The sequence below is a fragment of the Zootoca vivipara genome, chromosome 1, assembly GCF_963506605.1.
Source record: "Zootoca vivipara chromosome 1, rZooViv1.1, whole genome shotgun sequence".
Taxonomy (NCBI): domain Eukaryota; kingdom Metazoa; phylum Chordata; class Lepidosauria; order Squamata; family Lacertidae; genus Zootoca; species Zootoca vivipara.
This window is the reverse complement of record NC_083276.1, coordinates 61658671-61682728: the sequence shown is the minus strand read 5'-3', so window position 1 is coordinate 61682728 and position 24058 is coordinate 61658671. Positions and strand designations below refer to the sequence as shown.

Genomic DNA, 24058 nt, shown 5'->3' with positions numbered 1-24058 from the left:
TACCTTGGATCCTGAATGCCTTGTTACTCAGATGTTTTGGCTCCCAAATGTCAGAAACCTGGAAGTGAGTGTTTTGGTTTGTGAACGTTCTTTGGAACCCAAATGTCTGATGGGGCTTCTGTGGCTTCTGATTGGCTGCAGGAGCTTCCTGCAACCAATCTTAAGCCATGCTTTGGTTTCCAAACATTTTGGAAGTCAAACAGACTTCCGGAACTGATTCCGTTCAAACTCCAAGGTACAACTGTACTGTTATAGGTTTGTAAGGGGCACGGATCCCCTCAAATTCCTGGGTGCCAGGTTCTCCCCATAATTTCTGAAATTAGTAAATGTGGGGTTTGATCAATGGATTTAGCAAGGCCTAAAAAAGTAAGTCAAACCAGCTTCCTCAGGAGCTGGGTTTAGAGAGGTAAGAACAAAGATAGGTAATAACAGGGTCATTACCTGAACAAAAGGTGAGAGATTCAGCATCAGGCTGCTTGGATTAGAAGGGGTGAGATGTCACCACAGGGGAAAGTGCCTTATGAAGAATTTTGAAACAGAGGTTGCCAGGGCGATGGGGAGAGGATACATATTTTAGCAATACCTATGAGATTGGATTGCACATATAAACACCCAAATCACCACACCATTCAACTTCCAACAGTATTATTTCAATCCCTTATGAATGATCACACAAGGTATTTTTAATACCTCTTTTGAAATAAAGGCTGAAAAGATAAACTTTGCGAGCTTACAGAAAAGAATGACCGTGGCCTTAGCAATGCATCCAAGCAGTAAAGATGTTTTGCATTTTTATTCACTGAAACACTCTCATGTAAGCATTCAGTTGATTGTATTGAAAGACAGCAGAACCAACAGGGTCACACTCCCCTTCCCTAGTTCCCGACTCTAGTTCCACCCACCAAAGTAATCAAGGCTATTTCAGTCCTAAAACCAGGCATAGCAAAATGTGCCTTAAACACAAAGAGTAGGCTTCACCTAACTAGTCCTACTAGTGGAAGCCCACACAAGGGCGTGCATTAATGCAACAAGGTGGGAGAACCCCCAGCACAGCATTTGGGGTGTGTGTGTGTGTGTTCTGCCTGGCAAGCTGAAAAGCTTGTGCTGATGGAACAACTGCCATAGCACTACATTAAATTCATCCCAAAGTAAAATTAGAAGAAAGAGGACCGGGGGGGGGGGGAGAGAAAGCAAGGATGCCAAGATCTGAGCATTAAAGGAAGTGGGAGTTCAAAATATATGAGGTGAGATTTAAAATGTCTAGCTGAAATATGCTTTAACTATTCCTTCTTTACAAGGCAATATTTGGCACACTTGCGCTATTACAGTATTTCATATTTTACTAGATTAGAACCATACTGACCTGGAAGACCACCTATGCCTGGGATATGTAGAAGCAACCCTGTCAAATATTCTTTTATATAAGAGATCAGAGAAGGGTCAGTTTTGTTAAAAGGATGGGTAATTTTATTACCAGTAACTCTGTAGTCAAATACAAATAAACCGAATTATTGCATTCTAGGGGATTAGCCAATTGCTGATGAGGTCAGGAAAAAGAAAAAATCTCCGTATTACAAAGCGTGTTACAATTCTCTTTCATTAAAAGTTTTTGGAACAGAAATTTAGGCTATGTACATATTACCATTTAATTCGGATCAAGTGTGCTACCACCCCCCCCCTGGTGTTTGAAGCTAAGTAAATATAACATTATAGCCACAATCCATATGTATCCTGTGTCTTGTTGCAAGGATATGGAAACAAATTAGGTAATGTACATTGGGGGGAAATGTGCTAAATACCCTGTGGTCCTAGTAATATCCTGTATGGCTATAATGCAAGCTCCAGCTCACTTATTCTGGAACACTAACATAGACATTGGCAGTTTTCCTGTTGAGTAAAAGGGTTGTGCATCACAACCTCACTTTGTAAAGAGCTCACCTTAAGCAACCTCTTGTCCTAAGAAGACACCATACCCAGAGTCTACAAGAAATCCCTTCACATTAAAACATAACCGGCAGTAAACACATTCTATGCATTTTATTCTGATAACCATGTTTACCAAGGAATAGATGAATTCATGGTGGCTGGAAAGTTTTTAAGACCTGACACAGACAGCTTGTTCCCAGTCCTGCCCTGCCCTGCCATATATCTACCCAATTAAGTGCTAAGGAACAGCTCTGTAAGATGCTAATGCTGTTTCAGGCACAGGAGGAAATTCTGAACTGCCACAAACATCCAGTGTTGAGATGTTGTGGTGGGCTAGCGGTAGTGATGCCCCTTCAACCGTCCTCAAAGAAGCATTTCAGAATCCTAAATTTAATTTATAATTTGAGAGGTGCAGAGGGCTTGCTCAAATTTGATTAGAAGTCACACCTTCTGACCTGGAAACCTTGATCTCTCATTCTCAGTAACTGAAATGATGAGATTACTGAGAGGTGAAGAAAAGCTACTTGAAGATGTTCATTTATGTTGTTTAGTCATTTAGTTGTGTCAGACTCTTCGAGACCCCATGGACCAGAGCACGCCAAGCACTCCTGTCTTCCACTGCCTCCCACTGTTTGGTCAAACTCATGTTGGTAGCTTCAAGAACACTGTCCAACCATCTCGTCCTCTCTCATCCCCTTCTCCTTGTGCCCTCAATCTTTCCCAACATCAGGGTCTTTTCCAAGGATTCTTCTCTTCTCATGAGGTGGCCAAAGTATTGGAGCCTCAGCTTCAGGATCTGTCCTTCCAGGGAGCACTCAGGGCTGATTTCCTTCAGAATGCATAGGTTTGATCTTCTTGCAGTCCATGGGACTCTCAAGAGTCTCCTCCAGCACCATAATTCAAAAGCATCAATTATTCGGCGATCAGCCTTCTTTATGGTCCAGCTCTCACTTCCATACATCACTACTGGGAAAACCATAGCTTGAACTATACGGACCTTTGTCAGCAAGGTGATGCCTCTGCTTTTTAAGATGCAATCTTAAGTATAGGAAGCTGGTGGGACAGACACCAGTTCAAGTTAAGTCAACATCCCTATTATAACCTGCTGTGAAATAATTTTGATCTACACATTTCTCAAAAACCTTTCACAGATCAGTTACATGACCTGGTAAACCAGGTGAAATGTGCACTAGTGGAAAGGTTTTGCATGTCTCTCCTTGTCCTGACCACAACTCTGAAACACTCGTATTGGGGAACTTACACTGGCATGTGCTCTGGTGGCTTAAGTTCCGCTGGCTGAGCCCCAGGTCAGCCAGACTGAGGGAGATACACAGATGTATCCCTAGCTGAGATGGGATGGGTGACTTATGCTGGCATAGCTGAGCCAGGACAGCTGAAGATGCACCTTTTCCAAACTTGCTCAGCCTGACAGGTCTTGGGTTTGGATTGCACTGTTATTTATAACTGCATTGCATGTTGACAATGATTCAAAACAAACACACACGAAAACAAGGCCCCGCCATTTCCCACAGCTATCATTTGAATGTAGCTGTGAATATAGCTCAAGGGTCATTTGGCTACCTGCATCATTGTGCAAAATGGAGAGACACATACATCAAGCATAAGCCTGAATATGGGACTCGTTGCTTTATTCTGAAAATGACTCACTTGCTTCCTATCATCTTGCTTACTGAATGCAAATATGTTCACATAGTGTGGTTCCTTATGCACCTGCACACAAGTAGCATCAAGTCTGGGACAGCCCAAAAGTTTGCAGAAGTGCAAAAAAGGTGGTGGTGAGGTACCTAAGTGTGGAAGGGGGGACACCCAAAAGCAGAACACATAGTACTGAAAAAGTTTTGTATGGGCTGGCTGACTAGGACAGGGGGAATGGAAAAGGGGGGGGGCACAATGGTGTGTCATAGGAGAAGGCAAGGTTGGTAGGCTGGCCAGGCCCCTGAGCATGCACACTCCATTTGCAACATTTTGCGGCACCCCATGCCTCTTCTATGGCTCCCTCTGTATATGGAGTGGATTTGTACCAGGGAAATGCCCATGGCTGCCTCAGCCCAGGCTCACCCATGGGAGGTTCCCATCTCCTCAGAAGACCTTGTACAAGGTCTGTTGTACAAGGTTTTCCTCTACATCCAGATCCCAATGCCCCCGAAAGAACCCAATAGTGGGGGGGGGGTTCCACTGGTTTCCCCACCCCTTTCTCAGGAGTTAAGACTGAAAGCCAAGCTGCACTTTGGCAACAGGTCCCCGTTGAATTCTGCAGGACTTGCTGCCGATTTAACTTTCTCGGAGAGGACCAAGCTGGCAAGCAGTAGGAGGAATAGGACCCTCCTCCTCCCCCCCTTCCTCCCCCCACCGTCGACGAGGCCAAAAAGGAGGAGCCACCCATGAACTCTGACCGAAAGCGCCTGCCAGTGGCGACGCAGCCACCTTCGGCCTCCCGAGCCACAGACTGAGCTTTCCAAACGGCGTGGCGGGTGGGAGGGCTCCTTACCTGCCGGGCGCTACAGCTGGGCAAAGCCGGCCAACTGGGTCCTCCCACCGCCGCCGGCTTCGGCTGAGGCAGGTTAGGAAGGAACGGCGCGCAGGCGGCCAAACAAGCAAGCCGCGGCAGAGGAGGCGAAGGTCAGTTCGCCGGCTCGCCCTCAAAGAGCAGCTGCAAAGGCGGTAGGCGGTTATTCAGTTGCGCGCGCGCGCGCGCGCGCACCCCTTCTCCTTTGGGAAGGTATGCGCGTCGGGGAGAGAAGCTCAAAGCGCAGAGCATGCCGGGATATTTTTTAAGTGCTGCCCCCAAACCTGTTGCTTGGAAGGAGGTGCCGTCAGCAACGATAGAGTTAAAGATAGACATCCTTCGAGGTCGCAGTTTCAGAGACTCCCGCGAGCCAGGAAAGCCCGCGGGCGACCGGCTGGAGGAACAGGAAGGGAGAGGGATTTTCAGCCCCGGGGCCGCATTGCCTTCTAAGCAACCTTCCTCGGGCCATATACCAGTGGTGGGTGGCGCCAGAGGCAAAAAGGAGAGGCAGGTTGGTGTAGTGGTTAGAGCATCGGACTAGTATCTGGGATCCCCACTAGGCCGTGGGATGACCTTGGGCCAGTCGCTGCCTCTCTGCTTAAGCTGCGTCGCAGGGTTGGTTTGCGAGGATAAAATGGGGGAGGGGGAAACCATGAGCACCACCTTGAGCTCATTGGAGAAAGAGGTAGCACGTAAATTTAATAAATAAATAAAGTCAAAGGGGCATTTTTATCTCTGTACAATAGACTGGTTTTACACCCACACCCCTCTGTTTCTGGACAAGCAAGAATCCTCCCCCTTCAAGCACACAGGGAGAGGGGTGTGCGGTGTGTGGAGATCCAGATAGAGAGGCCTGGGGGCTGCATTTTGGCCTTGGGAAGGTGTCCCCCCCTTGTACCGCAACAGCGCCTCATCTCACTTTGGGTGGCACAGAACAGGCCTGTGAACGTGGGGAGCATAAAATGATTGCAGGGAACAGCTGCCCTCTCTTCTGGGAAGGAAGAATTGGGTCTGCTGTAGTGCTCAGAGGGAAAGTGCAGTTCACAAGTAAGCAAGAGGAGGCTGTCGTGGGGATCCCCAGAAGTAGGCTGCAAGTGTGGAAGTGGGCAAAATTAGTTGCTTGGGGAAGGCGTAGCTGCCTAACCTTGTTGCTGGTGTTCATATTGTGGCACCAGCTACCCCGCTTCCTGCTCTCCTGAAGCTTGCCTGTGCTCTCACTTTCAGCAGCCCAACATAGAAGGCTTATACTGTATCCCCCCACTGCCATACTTCCCAGTAGTAGAGGCGTCCTCTACAACTTTTTCTTGTTATGTCTTTATGCCTGTATTCAGATTGCACCATGTGTTTAACTAGATAGGATCTAAATTTCCAATGTAATTTCTATGTAGAATTGCAGAGCCTTCTAGGCTACTCACTCTAGCCCCCTGCTAGAGGAAGGTAATCCAGAACTAGAACAACCCCCACAGATGACCATCTATTCAGCTTGAAGATATGTAATGACGATAACCCATAAGATCCCTGGGTTCTATTGTGCAGTTGTTTTCCATAAAGAAGTTTCTCCTAGCATTCAGCCATAATCTAGCCTAAATTCAATTAGCAGAGCTATAGATGTGCAGAGTAAATCTCCAGTAGGTGTCACAAAATTGGAAAGTGCAAAAACTCTTCTCTTTTTAACACAATACAGCCAAGATAAAGAAACTGGTAATTGCACGACTTTGCAATTCAATGTTCAGCTCTTGCAAATTCATAATTCATTGCTCCTCAGATGTACACTAGGTGATTTCACAGCCAATAAGACAAACTATTATGGCTTTGCATAAGTGCAGAATTAAGGAACAGCACACTGTGGAGTTTCAAGTAGTGAAATCAAGCTTCAAGTATCAACACCACCAAGTGCAAAGCCTATTAATCAGTGTTACACCAGAAATAACGTATGGAATATGTCCAATGTTTTAATACTGTCAAGCCAATGCCTTTATCAAAGACTGCAACATTTTCATGGATTTAAGAATGGGTAGCCTGATAGATGGAAACAGGAGCAGATGTAGTAGAGAACTTAAAAGACTGTTTTGTGAATTAGATTTTAACAGCCATTTTGGCAACAAGACTGGAAAATTAATTCATACTCAGTTTTGTTACGTATAGGAAATTAAATATTTGGGTTGGTAGCTCTATTCTATAAGACTCAGTGCTGTAATCCATTCATAATATGTCTTAATTCTGTTCTGTAAATCACATATAAAAAAGGTAACTTTATAAAAAAGTTGACTTTACCTAAGTCACATATAGGTATAAAAGGTAAAAGACCCCTGGATGGTTAAGTACTGTCAAAGGCGACTGTGGGGTATGACACTCATCTCACTTCAGGCTGAGGAAGCCGGCGTTTGTCCACAGACAGCTTTCTGGGTCACGTGGCCAGCATGACTAAACTGTTTCTGGTGCAATGGAACATGGCAGAAGCTAGAGCACATGACCTGCCACAGTGGTACCTATTTTTCTATTTGCATTGGTATGCTTTCGAACTGCTAGGTTGGTAGAAGCTGGGATAGAGCAATGGGAGCTCACCCCATCACGTGAATTCAAACTGATCTTTTGATTGGCAAGCCCAAGAGGCTCAGTGGTTTAGACAACAGCACCACCCATATCCCTCAAAATCAAATATATAGATGGGGAAATGCATTGGAAAATGTGGGATAACGCTTGCTTTGCTGCAACATCATCTAACCTCCCCACAACCAAATCTGAATGAATGCTCACTAAATAGCCGGTGTCATCTAATCTAGCAAATAAACTGGAATGAGTGCTCAGTAATCAGGTCATATGGAAGTGCCCAGCCTTTCTATATACCATGCTTCCTATAGCACGTAGACTACACAAATTGTCTACTTGTAGGGGTGGAGACAGTGATAATGAAACAGCAAGGAGGGACTTTAACCCATTCTGGTCTAATGAAGTATTGCCAGCATTTCATTTTAAATTCTCATGAAATACACTCTCAAATTGTAGTAATTAATTCTGAAAAAAATATGAAAGAAAATATTTCAAAACGAATGGAGTGAGGATAGAAATCTAGGAGTTAAACATTTTTGCAGCTGCAATTCTGAAACTAATTTAAGTCAACAGTGTTTGCTTGATTGATCCATCCTATGGAATGTATAATGGGTGTTGCATGTGATCCAAGTGGAAAAGAATCTTATCCAACTGAAATAAAGCACACTCCTTTCTAGATTACATAATAACTCAGCAAAACTATGACTCATTACCATTATCCTTCTATTTTCTGAATGCTTGTAAAATGGAACTTTAAAATAGAAATATCCAAAGTAATGTGTAATGAAAATCTGGAACTCGTTTCCTTTACAGTGCACTACGTGTTTTTGTTACTGTCACAATATCATTTTACAGAAAGGTTAATTTACTTATTCCATCCAGCCCCACGTCGACCATCATAACAACCCAATTAAGCGGGAGTGCTTCAACATAAGGTTTTGTCCCATGTGCCTGTTACAGTTGCGTGCAGAAATTATTTATTATGTTTTTATACTGCTGTTTCTTCAGGGGTCTCATGGCTTCTCCCCAGCACCACCCGTTGCATGCCACGTAGTAGTAGATTAAGCAGGGACATGGCCCTGCCATGACTGAACAGGGATCTGAAAACAGTTCCCCCTAGTCCAGCATTCCCCAACCTTGTGTCCTCCAGATGTTTTGGACTGCAACTACCATTAGCCCCAGCCAGCATATGTTGAGTGGGACTGATGGGAGATGTAGTCCAAGGCATCTGGAGGGCACTAGGTTGGCGAGTACTGCTCTGGTCCATATCAGACACTCTACATTAGGCATCCCCAAACTTCGGCCCTCCAGATGTTTTGGACTACAATTCCCATCATCCCTGACCACTGGTCCTGTTAGCTAGGGATCATGGGAATTGTAGGCCAAAACATCTGGAGGGCCGCAGTTTGGGGATGCCTGCTCCACATCACACTGGCTGTCATTACAACTTACCTGGCATTACTTGCCTCAGTTTCCCTCTCACACATTTTCAAGCTCTGGAAATTATGAAAATTGCCACCTAGAAGCTGCAGCTGTATCTGGAGTTATGTGTCACAGAGGAGCCTTAGACCATGTGACCTGTCCCATGGGAGAAATAAGTAGGCAATTAATGTTATCATCTGCTACACAGGATATTTATTAAGAATGCGCTCCTGCATGGTCACAACTGGATGGAATTTACTGTGGTAGAAAGAAAGTTCTGCTTCTAAAGGGACAAGTGCCACCCTGCTGGGACACATTTAGAAGAAAAATGTTTCATATGAAGACTTGCATGGAAAAACCATCTTATGATAACTTGGCTTTGTAATCACACCTGAGTATCGTCCACTAGTGACGCAACAGCTTTGGTAAAGCAGTGAGTTGCTATGGATGAGCAAAGGATTCATTTTGGAGCATGATTATTCTTACAGTTGACATTTTAGAACTATTCTGTGCATGATGGATCTTGAAACTTTGCAAATAGGACAGGTTTATAAAAACAAACAACAATTGGTTAAGTATTAGGAAAGTACCATCATAAGTTTATGTGATCTCTGAATTGTGCAGTGATTTGGCTAATAGAGTTTATATTTTGGTATGAGCTTTTGTGTGCATGCACACTTCTTCAGATACACAATGTATCTGAAATATGAAATATGTATCTGAAGAAGTGTGCATGCACACAAAAGCTCATACCAAAATATAAACTTAGTTGGTCTTTAAGGTGCTACTGAAGGAATTTTTTTATTTTGCTTCGACTCAGACCAACACGGCTACCTACCTGTAACTTGGCTAATAGAGATAAAGAACTTGCTAAATTATGAGATATACGTAGGTGCTGTTTCTGTATAGCGCTATTCCACACTTTCCCTGGCTTATGTAGGACTCATATGGGAGGAATCATGCCAAAGGCATTCCCCTCAGCAATGCTAGGGTGCTGGTGTGGTTCCTGCTTTGTGATCTTCCCTTTTCCAAGCAGTTTCTACATTCATATGTTGCCACAGTAACATGGAATAGAATAATAGGAGATTAGTTATTCAGACACTTCTGTGGCATAAGAATCCGATGAATAAGACAAGATTTGCAGGGAAGGTTTACAGTATCCACAATCTAGCAAAGTTAAGCACATATCAATCAGCTCCACTGATTTCTCTCTACCTGAAATCAATGGAACAACGGTGCTTAACTTGCCCAGAATTAATGGTTTCCTTATATGAAGCAGTCTTGAAAAACACTGTCTGGTCCACAGTTCTTGGAAACGAGGTATCTCCATGTTTCAAGAAATAAATTCAGCCCCAGTTTTCTTCTTTGGTTGAATAAAGATCAAAGTAGGGAAAGAGACTGAAGAAATAGTTTTCTTGAACTGTCTTCAGGCCCAGGCACATTTTTCCCATTTGAAAAACACCAGACATTTCTGTCAGACTTTAAGAACAGCACTCTTACTTCATGATCATAGCTTCTATTTGTACAGACTAATAATCCTTCAGCGCCACATTAAAATGTATGTATGTATGTATGTATGTATGTATGTATGTATGTATGTATTTAGTATGTTTGTTTTAAAAGAAAGTTCAAAATTAGATGTCATGGGAAGAGTTATTTAAAAAAAATCAGGAGTGACATTTAGGGGATGTTAAAATAAAGATAAGGTCCCAACATAAAACCCAGCATGAAAATACTTTACAGAGTTAATAAGATTCAGAATTTTAGTCCTCTTTTTACTGCCCAGTAAAGGATATATAATCTGTAGCACATGGTTTAGAACAAGTATCTACAACTTTTTCAGACCCATGAGCCACTTTTAACCCAGACATGCATTTTGGGATCCATTTCTTAATTTTGTATCATATACTTGCATGGTAGTAGTGCTCCACTTGTGACCCTACTTGGATCGGGCCACAGCCCACTGATCTACCAGTTAAAGACCAGTGGTTTACAACATATTTTACTATATCTATGTGGGGAGAGGGAGGGGGAAGGTAGATAGATAGACACATATACATATGTATATGTATAGATACACACACATATATTTGCAGTTTAGCTTTCTAAGTACAGTGGTACCTTGGTTTCAGTACACAATTGGTTCCGGAAGTCTGTACTTAACCTGAAGTGTACTTAACCTGAAGCGAACTTTCCCATTGAAAGTAATGGAAAGTGGATTAATCCGTTCCAGAAGGTCCACGGAGTACTTAAACTGAAGCGTACTTAACCTGAAGTGAACTTTCCCATTGAAAGTAATGGAAAGTGGATTAATCCATTCCAGACAGGTCCGCGGAGTACTCAACCTGAAATGTACTTAACCTGAAGTATGAGTGTAATTGGTTCTGGAAGTCCATACTTAACCTGAAGCGTATTTAACCTGAAGCAAACTTTCCCATTGAAAGTAATGGAAAGTGTGAATTAATATGTTCCAGACGGGTCTGCAGAGTGCTTAAACTGAAAGTACTCAAACCGAAGCGTACTTAAACCGAGGTATGACTAGCCACATATTCCTTTCCAGACAACCGTTCCAGGAATAGGAGTCATTTCCAGACACCCAAGCTTTTTTTTAAGCGACAGCGACAAGATTTTTTTGCATTTTAAATAACTAATTTGAGGCCTATAGAGCGAGATGAGCGCGCAACCCCAGAGTCGTCTGCGACTGGACCTAACAGTCAGAGGTACCTACCTTTACCTTTAACAATTTTGATGGGTCTTTAATTCATTAGAACATTATATGGTTGAGTCGGTCTTCAGTATGATTTCTTGCAGCAGCTAATAAAACATTCCTGCTTGCTTTTGAGCATTCTCTTCACATGCCTTTTAATATAAAAATGGCTAAGCCACGAAAAAGTTGAAGTTGAACTATTTACTGGAGAAGAGTCTTTTCAGATCCCAGAATGACTTCAGTGACAATCCAATGCATGTTTTGCTTTTAAATATGCAGATAGAGTAATGTGGAAATGCACCCTTATGTGGAGGAAAACTGGAGGAATCCAACGTGTTTTGTGTGATATATGGATTTAAGTGACAATAATGCGGAGCACTGAATCATTTGAAACTTCCACCTCTGTCCTGACTGTGCCTTGATAGATATGATTGCTAAGCTTCTGAGGACACTCTGCCCCGCCCCACAACCTACCATCTGTAGAGCTGTGGCTGACTTGGTCATCCCATTACATAGGGTAATCAGCAGGGAGAAAAATGAAACACCTAGATTTCTCAACAAACAAAGGATTCACCGTGTCCCCACTGATGGCAAAGGGAAGTCCCCAAGCCTGCCTTGGCTGCCACCTTGAGCATAGCAAAATGTAAAGAGTGGTAGATGGATCGGGGCTCACATTTAAATCAAGCAGACAGACGAGGACTCAACTATAGTATGAAATGATGAAAACTAGTTTTCACTATATCACAATCTTTAAACAGGACGTTACACTTACTGTCAAAAGATGTTAAAGGTGATGTTTCTCCACCCCCCTTTTCTCGACTAGCATTTGAACCCATCTGCTTTTAAATGTTTTTATTTATTTAAAATAGCACCAATATTAAAGGTGTTGCCATCCTTGATGCCCAAATGTTAAAAGGCAACTTTATTCTGTTTGCCAATGGACATTTTCATATGTGAAATTTAAAAACGTCCAACCGATTTGTCCTTTAAAGACATATGTCCCATACGTGTCTGCTTGATAGCATGAAGTCAAGCGCTGTAAAGATCCCCAGCTCTTTGTTTAGAATCTTCAAAGTGCTTTGCTCCTTTGAAAGGCTGGAAAGTGCCTGTTCACTCCTGAACAGTGAAAATAAACACAGCTGCAGTGCTCACGGCATTTGTTCCAGAGTATGTTCCACTGGAAAGAATGAGATTACCCCAGAGCAAGTGCCTAGGTCTTATGCTGGCACTGACATGGTTTTAAATGGACATCAGTTGTTGTAAAAACTTCTAAAATATGAACTTGGGGTTTTTGCCCACTTCCTTGTTGTGTATGTAACATAAAATGAAGAAGGCATTAGAGAGAAATGTTCTTGAGGAAAGGCATTGGGAATTAAAGGTTGGCAACTTTCAACCATCCATTGAAGCTTGATCTGCAGACATTGGCTGCTGAGAAGGTCTCTCTGCTTTACTTTCCATAGATCAAGTTGCTAGGGCCTTTTTTTTTTCTGGTGAGTTCACAACCTTTGTTGAGAAACAAATCCACTTTGAGTTTTATCAAATGTTGATGTTTGTGACTTTTTCATGATGCTTATTTAAGAGGGCAAAGAGCTAATTTATTTTTCATTTCATGCACCTGTTCTTTTACAGTATGAGCTTCCTGTTGAACATTCATTCTGATTTTGTTGAACATTCATTCTGATTTGTTTGCACAAAGCTTGCATGGAGGATAAATGATGTCTGTTTACTGAGCATGCATTATGATTTGTTTGTACAGAGGTTATACAACTTCCTGGCGATTGACTATCTTAAGCTTTCTAGTGCATGTTCCCATCAATTTCCTTACTGCAAAAATTTCCATATTTTTAAAGTGTGTTCCTTGCACAAGAGTACATGAGCACTTTCATCCACTTTCATTGAGGAAGCCTAAATTTGTCCATAAGTATGATATCTCTACATCTCCCTTTTCTGTTCTGTATAAACTTGAAAAATTATAGATCATGGTCCTGATATCAATATGACCTAACAATGGAATGGCACTATGATCAGGTTTGCCTGGAAGCATCTTGGAGTGCCATTTAATATGGGAGATGCTGAATGTGTGCCTTTGGCATAGGAGGAAAGGGTTAAGTAGGCTACACAATATTGGGTTTAACTCCTATCAAGCAGCAATTTGCTAGAGAAGATCCACATAGAGGACCATATTCTTGCTGTATCAAAGTTAGCCCAGCTTCCAGCATAGTTAAACCAAAAATGGTGGTCACTATTGGAATTGAAGGGTTAAACATGCACTTAAAATTCTCCAAAACATACATAGGTTTGAAGTGTGCTTGACTTTGTCTGAATCATATCAGGGGGATCTGTAGGATTTGAGTAAACTTTGTTTTTTTTAAGAAACTATTGGATGGATTCAAGCCAAGAGTTCAACATTATTTTCTTTAAATAGAATTTACAAGTTATGTTTTGGCCAGATTCCTGACACTAAAGTAAATTGACACTCACATTTTACCATTGTTTTTCAGGAAGCTGAAAGAAAAAAGTTCATGCTCTGAGCTCTGAACTTTAAAAAAAGAAGTCTGGTATTTTATAACCAAAGGAATGGTGAAATTCATTATCATTGTAACAGAACTGTAAATGTTTGAAATCAATCCTGGTGAATATTAATAATTAATAATTAATAATTAATACCCCGCCCATCTGGCTGGGTTTCCCCAACCACTCTGGGCGGCTTCCAACCAAATATTAAAAACAGTACAGCATCAAACATTAAAAACTTCCCTAAACAGGGCCGCCTTCAGTTTTCTTCTAAAAGTAAAATAGTTACTTATTGCCTTGACATCTGCTGGGAGGGCGTTCCACAGGGCGGGTGCCACTACCGAAAAGGCCCTCTGTCTGGTTCCCTGTAACCTCACTTCCCGCAATGAGGGAACTGCCAGAAGGCCCTCAGTGCTGAATCTCAGTGTCCGGGCTGAATGGTGGGGGTGGAGATGCTCCTTCAGGTATACAGGACCGAGGCCGTATATTATTCTTATACCATTTTATTACAGTATACTATCATTGCAGAAGGATTAGCCAAAGGAGGCAAAGTGTAAATGGAATGCTGTACTCTATAAGTGTCAGCAGAAAACTTTCAAGTGCACTTTGTCCTGGTCTGCTAGATCCTTGATAACTCATCTTCCAAAACAAAATGTTGACTTTTGAGACAAGGTGCTCATCAGTGGACACAAATGTAGGTGGGACAGTGGGACATGATGGCAATACCATCATGTCCCACTGAAACAAAGAAACGGTTGTGACAAATCTAAGTTTGAGAGGTTGGTACACTTCGACCTTGAAACTCTATTTCCTATATATGTGTGTGTAAATTTCATATATACATTTATAAATTTATACTGTAAATATATTACAATACTTCAACATGATAATTAACATAGGGTCTCTCAATTTTCCAGCTGAGGAAGTTTACCTTCCCACAGCAGCGGTACCTATTTATCTACTTGTGTTGGTATGCTTTCGAACTGCTAGGTTGGCAGAAGCTGGGATAGAGCAACGGGAGCTAGTGTACACTTTCCAATTCATTTTACCATCATTTTCATTACCACAAATGATGGGTTGGGAACAGTGGGTTTGTTGCATTAGAGCACCAAATCCACTTTAATTTTGCAATCTGAATTTGCTGGTACATAGTTGAATCCAAGCTGCAAAATGCTGAGCCTGGAAGTGGCCTGTATTTTTAAAGCACTACTTTATTAAAAAAAAATTTATTGGCTTGGAAACTTTTACATTGAAATTAAATTAAATCTTATGTTAAATGAAAGAAACCCCTTGGTTTCTTGCTGCTCAGATTTTTGCAGTGCTGTCAAAGGCGTAAAGGAAACTTCTAGAATGACATGATTAAAATGCCCTCCAAAACAGGACTTCAACATGTTTCTTTAAATATTTATTAGAACCATACAAAGACAGTATTCCTTCTTAAATGTATCTCATATTAACTTTGATTCTGAATTAAATAGAATAGTTGAAATTAAAATTAAATCAAAACCAATTCCCTACCATGCTCTTTTGCTATTGTCTAGGGGCACAAATGATTCTTTTGAGAGAGAAAAAGCTAGCAAAAGTATGGCAACATGAAAGGTACTGGTCTATTAGAACAAAAACAACTTAACCAGGTTTAGGCTGCAATACTAAGCATGCTTACATGGCAGTCTCACAAGGAAATATGTTTAGAAGGAGGAGGAGAAATATATTCAGGAGCTGATGTTATAAAAGAAGAAATAAGATTATGGAATAAAAAGAAATGTGTCCTTACACTGTGAACAGAATGGGAGAAATAATCCTTATTTAGGTGGTCACACTCATAGATAATTACTGGCTCCAGCTTCTGCATGCGTTTCACACAGCCTTTGTTGGTACTGATGGTTTACAGCAGGGTGGGGAATTTTTTTTCAGTCAGGGGGACACACTGCCTTCTGGGCAACCTTCCAAGGACCATGTGCCAGTGGTGGGTGGCGGCAAAAATGGAAGTGGATGGTGCCTACATATGCCCTTCTCCACCCAGACAAGCAAGAGGCATTATTGGAGCTCAAGGGCAACCCGCCCCCCAGCCAAGGGAAAACACTGGGGGTCAGAAAGGGGTGGGGTCTGGGGAGAGTTCCATAGAAAGTCCTTGAGGGCCACCTGGTTTGCGGGTGACCATACAAAATGTCCTTTTTATTATTACAAAAGAAAGAAAAAGCACAGCTTCTAATTTGAGCTACAAACTGCTTGTTCGGGAATAATCTCAGCAAAATGCTGTTTGTGTTCCAGGCATACAACTAAAGTTGCAAATTTGCACGCTTAAGCTGATTAAGCCCAAGAGGCCAACTATATGGAAGAACACAGTCCAATTTAACTGCAGCCTACTTCATGATATGGCAAGATGTATAAATTATAAGCACCCACACCATGGATCTTATGTCTTGCGTAAGTGTGCAACAGGACTGCAGCCCATGCCAATTTCACATGCTGGTTGAAGTGAGCTGTGGGCCATGCCCATATCCGAGTGTATGAGAAAACAAAAGGTAAACCAGTGCAAAATGTGTGGCCACAGACACAACACTGTGGATTTAAGACTCCTTGTTTTATCCACATATGGCTGTTGAGTTTGTATTTAGGGGTGTGTGTTTTTAGGGGGGAAGTTTCTGGTTAAAAACAGCAATAGAAAGTCCAAATAAGAATACATTATTAAAGATACACAATGGAATACAAAATAGTTGTTAAATATTAGAATGCTTAACTTAATATGTCAAGATTTCATGTATATTTGTTGCATACCACTTACAATGTATACTTTCAAGAAATAGTAATTTAATAAATACCACCCTGAAAAGCAAACTCTTATTAGAGGGTGTCTCATACCTCCTTAGGGTATCAGTGGAAATGAAGCTAAAGTAGGCCTGCTTCTGGATAACCCAGTATTATAGTATTTTTCTCACTTGCTGGTTTGACACATAGCCAGTTTCTCACTAATGCAAGCATAGGTAAGAATAGACAAATGCCTGGGGTTGGCCCTTATAGATTGTTGTTCAATCAAGCGGGAGCACAATGTGACTATATGGTTCACGTAATGAACATGGTGTGGGGCAAGCCATTGCTGAACCACTCGTGCCAGCAAATTCACAAGCAATCCTTCAAGAGTCACTAGTGAAATCACAACATGTTTCAGAACTAGATGACCAAGCACTGCACAGGTTAATTAGTTGACTTGACAATGACAGAAGGAAAGCCAGCTAGCTTCTGATATAAGGGTCATCTTACAGTGCAACCCTATATTTTTCTGTTCAGAAGCCAGCCCCATTGAGTTCAATGGGACTTAACTTCCAGGTTAAGTGGGTAGCAGTGCAATCCTAAACTCAACTCTCCTAGGGAAAAGCCCTTTACTTCTAAGCTGACATGTAAATAAATATATAGAGAGTTAATGGCAAACTTGAAAAGGTACTTCCAATACTTGATATTTAATGTAGCGATCTTAAAAGAGCAGAATCAGGAAAAGGCTAGTATTATGCAAGGTACTAGGAAAAGGAATAGGTGAAGGAATGAACCATGCACTGAGAGAGCGCACTGAGATGTGTTTGGTAAAGAACCCTGTGGTTTTTACAGCACCAAGCCTACGCATATTTATTCAGAAGCAAGGCCCACTGAGTCCAATGGGGCTTACTTCCAAGTAAGTATGCACAGAACCCACAGCCTTAGTTTTCTTGTAGAGAGATGTAGGTAATGAAATGGCTGGAAGACTGGAATATTTTTGGAAGGGTAAGAGTGTCTGCAAATTCAGCAATAATTTCCATCAAGCACGCGTTATATTCAGTACTATGAAAGTACAGAAGATGGAGAGTAGCATTTTAGTATCTGAACTGATGTCTTAGGAATTTCTTTTATTCCAGACAAAACAGCCCCCTTGTACACAATACATGCAGTTATTTCCAAATACCTCAGCTCTGCAGAACTGTGTCACAGGCACTGCAATTGCAGAGCACCTCTTACTGTTTAACATGGCAAGTGAAATCCCTACAGTGTGAGCAATTAGGAAACAGAACAGCTAGAGGAAAGAAGTGTGGTGACAGTGATGATGTAGCAGCAAGGGGAAAGGTTTTGCAGCAATGGAAAAGACTATTGCTACTTGGAGTCAAATTACTGCTGGGAATTCATATATCCCAGGTGGCTTGAAATAGAAAGAAAGTCTTATTCTGCCCTGCTGGCTCCAGGAGCCTTACTCTGATCCACTGAAAGCCTTAGGAATTAGATTCTCATTGTTTACCTGTACAGTACCTAAAATTCCTAGTGCAAAAGAAGAGTCAACAGGATTTGTCACCTTCTTTTAGAGTGGAAATCTGACTACCTCCACTCCATTTTATTCTTAAAGGTTACTTGGAAGCGTTCCCCTGTCTTTTTCAAAGGGTACAAAATTACCTGTTCTGAGCTTGGAGTAATATTGCCAGAAAGCCCTATTTTGGTTTTAAGGACTGCCCCTTCGTATGGAACACTGCCATCATAAGAGAACAAATGCTTTTTTGAAATGTTACAGCTCCACTAGAACACCACTCTGTGGACACCATAGCAATTACTTTTTATATTTAGATCTGGCAAGTTCAAACTCTCAATTGAAGGGAATGATGGCTCAGATTCCAATCTCTCACTGTTGCTGGCATTCCAGCTGGGCTGTCTCCCAGTGGGCAGGAAATTTACATCCTGGAGGGAGCCAAGCTAGACTCAACAGTAGCTTCCAACTATGCTAAATCCTTTTACAGAATTTAAAACAATTCTTGCACAAAAGGAAAGAGGAGGAAAAGGATGGGAGTCACTGCTTCAAGTTTGGCAGTGTTTTTCAGGCAGGCCCTAAGGTTTCACATCTTAAAGACTGTCACTCGTTTTTAAAAGTGCCTAAGACACAAATCCACATATGACAGAACAAAACCCTTGATATCAGAATGTTCACAGCTCCAGCTCACCTTATTTTGCAAGTTTAGAGGAATGTAATCAGAAGTACACTAAGCACACAGTTGTGTATTCTGCACTGAGTAAAGGTGGAATAGGAGAAATGATGATGGCATGGGAGAGATGAGATGATGAAGGTATTCTCCATACTCCATGACTGGGATAAGTGTTAAATATGATAAAGAGGTGGGAATTTTTCCTTCATCTGGAGAAGATATCCCCATAATTTTTTTAAGAGAGAGAAGGCTATATTATTGCAGTCTTGTGTGATATGGATGAACACCACACCCTTGTACTTTGCCAAATAAACAGTTTCCACATTCTGGCTCCATACAACCTCTAATGAGTATTTGAATTCCTGTTTTCCCCAACACACATTGAAAGGATGGGAAACTTATTCTCTTACTTCTCTTGAGGCTTCATACAAAAGTTTGCAGCTACCTCTCTGGAAATATTTACAAAAGATCACACCCTTCTGCTCCTGATTATGTAACCTAAAACAACAACTTGATTTCATTCTCAGAATCACTAATCAAGATTTAAAAAAAAAACACCTCCATGTCAGCTATCAGCTGTGAAAGAGTTGAATGAAACTTCTCTTTAGCTATCCTAAATTAAGTCTGACAGGCTTACAAAAGGGGGTAAAGGTAAAGGGACCCCTGACTGTTAGGTCCAGTTGTGGACGACTCTGGGGTTGCGGCGTTCAACTCACTTTACTGGCCGAGGGAGCCGGCGTACAGCTTCTGGGTCATGTGGCTAGCATGACTAAGCTGCTTCTGGTGAACCAGAGCATCACACAGAAACGCTGTTGTGCTTTCGAACTGCTAGGTTGGCAGGAGCAGGGACCGAGCAACGGGAGCTCACCACGTTTCAGGGATTCAAACCACCAACCTTCCGATCGGCAAGCCCTAGGCTCTGTGGTTTAACCCACAGTGCCACCCGTGTCCCTTACAAAAGGGGGTAAGGAGCAACAAATTCCCCAGTCTGCCAGAGAATATGAGGATTGCAACATTATTTAACAACTATAAGTTGACAGACAATTAAGACTTATGACCTGGGGTGATCCTTGCAATAATATTGGACAAGTTACTCAGCTTCATCTCTTCCAATATAAAAGGGGCAACCAGTGGTCTACCTCACAGGTTTGGTGTGAAAACACAACCCATGAAAAACTGGCTGCAGTTGGGAGGAAGCTGGGAGCAAGGTCCAAAAGCTGTTAGCAAGTCATTATGTTTGGCCTCAGTGACTTATTTCCCTGGGTTACTGACCACAATTGGTTTCAGAGTGTCTAACTCTGCTGAATTGGGACTGATTGCAAAGTTTTTCCACATGACCAGGACTATCTAATAATATAAATACTAGTAAGACTCTTGGGACAGCTGTACAACCCAGTTATCCACAACTGAGCTACTCTTGGTTGTGCAGTAGTGCACGCTTCAAAAGCTGCTGACAAGTCACACTCCAGCCTCCATATCCACATCTGTAAAATGCATGCATAAGTAATCCACCAATAGGTTTTTTTTTAGTCAGCAAGGTTTGCAGTCTGATATACGCCTTCAGGGGAGCATGGCTGGTTGAACTCAACAGATCTTATTTCGAAGCAGGCAGGTATAGACTGCCCTGTTACTTGCACCTCCCTTTTACACATAACCCTCAAAGCAGAGGATGAACACAACACAACCAGCTTGTAAGCCACCTCTCGCCCACCCGCAGGATCTATGTGCATTCAACAGCTACATGACAGGCAGAAACCCAACAGGTGCAGGTCTTTTAACACAGAGAATTAACAGTCACCTCTTGAGTTTCTGCAAGTCAGAAAGTTGGGAAAGGCACAGGAGCCTGTAAGCATTATTATTATTATTAATAAAAAAGCAAAACAAGTGTTCCAGGCCATTTGGGTGCCTAAGGCGGAAATGGCACCCTTCGTGGTGGAAAATAAAATAAGACAGCCCAATTAATTTCCAGCTTGCTGTCCTTTAATATATCCCCACAACAACCTGTCCCCTGAGGAGAACCACCGCCTCCCGGGTTCATTTGCTTCAAAGTGCTACGCGGGAAGGATTATATGACTGACAAATCACAGCCGCTGTTTCGAATAGTAGGAGGGAAGGGGCGCAAATTGCGCGCGCGGAGGGTTTCCGTGCCTTGGCGAGCTGTTGTGGGGAGGCGAAAGGTCCCAAGTGGAGGCGTCGTCGGCGCCCTCGTGCTCCTCAGCCTTTGAGGTACTCGGTCTGCAGGCGGCTGAGGCGCGTGCCATGGCTGCGCACGGTGAGCGCGAGCAGCTCGTACTTGTCCCGGAGGCCCGCCGAGACGGCCAGCGTGTCCTTGAGGAGGGCGCGCGCGTGCACGAGCATGCCGGCGAAGTCCTCGCTGAGGCGGCTCCCCTCGCGACTCTCGTGCTCCTGGCCCTGCCGGAACTTGTTTTCCAGCTCGCCCAGGGACTTGTCCGAGTTGGCGTAGGCGTCGCCGATCTGCGTGGCCTCGCGGCGCAGGTACTTGCCGTAGCTCTCCTCGCCGTCCAGGTCGTACGAGATGCTCTTGCGGATGCCCTCGAGCACCCGCGCCGCGTCCTCCACCTGCCGGCCCAGGACGGTGAACTCCTCGCGCAGAGTCAGGCCGGGGGCCGCCGCCGCCCGCTGCTCCTCCTCGGCCGCCCAGCAGCGCCGCCGCTCGCTCACCCTGAAGAGCAGCTGGCACTTCTCCGGGTCATCGTTCTCCTCGTAGTCGCCGTCGGGCACGAAGTAGTGGTGCAGCGTCCCGTTGGACATCTCCGGGTACAGCGGCCCATCGAAGTAGCCGCGGCATACGCTGCCCAAGCAGCCCAGCAGCCCCACCAGGCGAAGCCCCAGGGGTAGCCCCATCCCGGCACGGGGAGAGACAGAGCAGCGGCTCTCCGACGGCGGGCGAAGGCAGACGGCGGCGGAGCGCGGAAAATCAAGTCCTCTCGCCCTCCGCGCGGGGCTTCATTGGGGCTTGCAGTTTGGCTTCTCCTGAAAAAGATCTCTCGAGTCACCCACGAGATCGTCTCTAGTCCTGGAGGTGGGAAGTTGTGTGCGCGGGGAGAGAGCGAGCCCTAGGGAGGAGTTGTTTCTTATTTCTTTCCCTCCAAGTTCCCCATGCACCTCCAGCACGTTTTTCCTCCTCCCTCCACTCTGCCTTCCAAGTAAAGAAACGTGCGAGCAAAAGCAGAGAGAGAGATTGTAGCTAGACCTGCCTGAAGCCGCTTGGTTTGCTACCCTTTTGCTGCTACATCTGGATTGATGGTGGTAACGCGGGATCTTGGCTTTTGGCCGTAGGATCTCTCTCTCTCCCCCCCCCCCCTCCCTCTCAAATTACAACCACCGGTCCCGTCACTTCTGCAAAAGTCCAAACGCCAAGTTTGGAAGGAAGCCTTTAGACCTCGGTGCCATTGTTAAAGCTACAGTGTCATCCCTTGTGGAAAGCTGCACTTGGGGAAAAAAAGCAGTGGGAGAAATAAAGGGGTGAGGGGAGATCCCCAATTAGATACTCTTGAAGAAGGCGAAATGCGTGCCAGGCACAGCTAAAGTCTGGGAGAATGCCAGCAAGATTTCCAGCGAAATCCCAAGCAAGCAAGCCAGCCCCATCAACTTATTTTGAAGACAGACATCTGCAGAAACGGCAGTGTTTTGGGATGCTTGCACTAGGGTTGGGTACTGAGCACTTTGTAATGTCTTGCACTATGCACACACCATACCACGACTGCAACCCCTTTGAGGGAAGGAGGGGTTTGTGATGTCATGAAATTGAATGAAACAATTGCCACATGGTTTCAGATCAACCCAACAGCTGCTTGTGTGACTAGTTCTCACCTGAGCCCCGCTTTTTCAGGTTTTTAATTAAAAATTAACCCCGGCCCAGAGTTTCCTTTGAAGGCACACATATATGGCCACCACCTTGCTGAAGCTAAGCACACACACATCTTTTTATTTTGCAGATATAGCTGGAAGAAAGATGTAAAAACATCACTAACTGACATTAACAATAAGCGTACTCCATCAATCCTAACATCAGCATATAGAATAATATGTGCAGTAGGTATGTCCCAATAGATATTGCAACAAAGATTAACACTTAGGAAAGGGCAGTGTGAGATCTTCAGACTACTGAGTAGTAGATGGTGAGTTCTTGCCCTTCCTTACAAGATTTACATTTATTGTCCATCTGTTAGTCCCCACATCACAGGAAGATAATTCAAGAATGTGTGAACAACTGCAAAAATTTAAATGATTTCTCAAAAACATAGCTCACATGAACAATTTCTGACTAGAAAGCCGACACCACAGGACATGCCCACATCATGTGCCTCAAAGAGGTGTTTTAGCATTACACTGCCAGCATCTACATAGCCAGTTCCCTCCTATAAAGGCACTGTGGAGTCCAAAATACCCAGAGCATCATTTTTTGTTGACTTAATCTTGATTTTAAATCTAAAGATGGTAAAGCAACTTCCCATGGACTGAGCTGAATGAAGCATTCATTAAGTTCCTGAGCATCCAATTTACAACATTCCAATAAACATTTATAAACAACTAATATGACTTTAGCTTTCTGCAAAGATTTAATTGTTTCCTCAAGCAATGTAGGCTATGTTGAGGCACACAAGGCTGATGGTCCAAAAAAGATGCTAAAGATACTGCAGTTGACTGGCATTCAGCACTAGCTGGTAAGTGGTATCTGGACCACAAAATGAAAAATGACAAAAAATCTCCATCTGATCCTCATTAATATATCCCACTATCAACCCACTTTTTCCACAATAAGGACTGTGTCTATTTTCATAGTGTGATACTTTGCACTCCATAATGGAAGAAAAGTGAGGTATACATTTAAGAAAATACATAAATAGGAAAATTATTTGCCCTATATGCAAGAAATCACACAATGCCAAAAATGAGAGTAAGGGAAGGAAAGAAAGAAAGCAACAGTGGTGGTGTAGTTTTAAGTGAAGTGTTATGATTGGGGCGACCCAGATTCAAATCCCCACTTTGCCATGAGGCTGTCAGAGTGACCTTGAGCCATTCAGTATAATCTACCTCACAGGGTTGTTGTGAAAATAAAAAGTCAGTGGTGGGGAACCATTCCTTCTTGGGTGGGGGGTGTGTGAAATAAGTAAAAAAGGCAGTAACTATATATAGCTGAAAAGACCTTAATTTGTAAGTGGACTGTCATGAGAAAGTTTGGCACAAGTTGCTCAATCCAAACAGCTTGCGTTGCAGGGTTGGGAATCTGCCATCTATATGCAACCAAATGGGTTTTAAGGGTTTAAGCTTAATCTCATTGCCTCTAGAATAACCCTAAACCACACACCCATTGATATGTCCATGGATTTCAGTGGATCTACTCTTGAGTATGACCTAAAAGAATGCCACTCAATTATTTAATGCATGAACTTAGTGTTTAGCACAAAACCAAAATAGGATGGTTTTAAAAAGACTTTAGTGGAAGGTAGTGCT

The 24058-nt window shown here is 43.1% G+C and overlaps 2 protein-coding genes across 2 annotated transcripts in view; both read right to left on the bottom strand.

The window, feature by feature from the left end:
* BBOX1 (gamma-butyrobetaine hydroxylase 1) overlaps nucleotides 1-4725 on the bottom strand; it is a 39564-nt gene extending 34839 nt beyond the window's left edge. Inside the window, exon 1 of the mRNA XM_035117640.2 lies at nucleotides 4436-4725. The gene's annotated coding sequence lies outside the window, so the exon portion shown is untranslated. The remainder of the gene's footprint in view (nucleotides 1-4435) is intronic.
* A 7977-nt stretch (nucleotides 4726-12702) lies between these two features.
* Nucleotides 12703-21872, bottom strand: FIBIN (fin bud initiation factor homolog). Its single transcript, XM_035117662.2, has one exon. It carries the CDS (start codon nucleotides 21443-21445, stop codon nucleotides 20795-20797), a length of 651 nt encoding a protein of 216 aa, XP_034973553.1. The 5' UTR covers nucleotides 21446-21872; the 3' UTR covers nucleotides 12703-20794.
* Between the last annotated feature and the right edge of the window lie 2186 nt (nucleotides 21873-24058).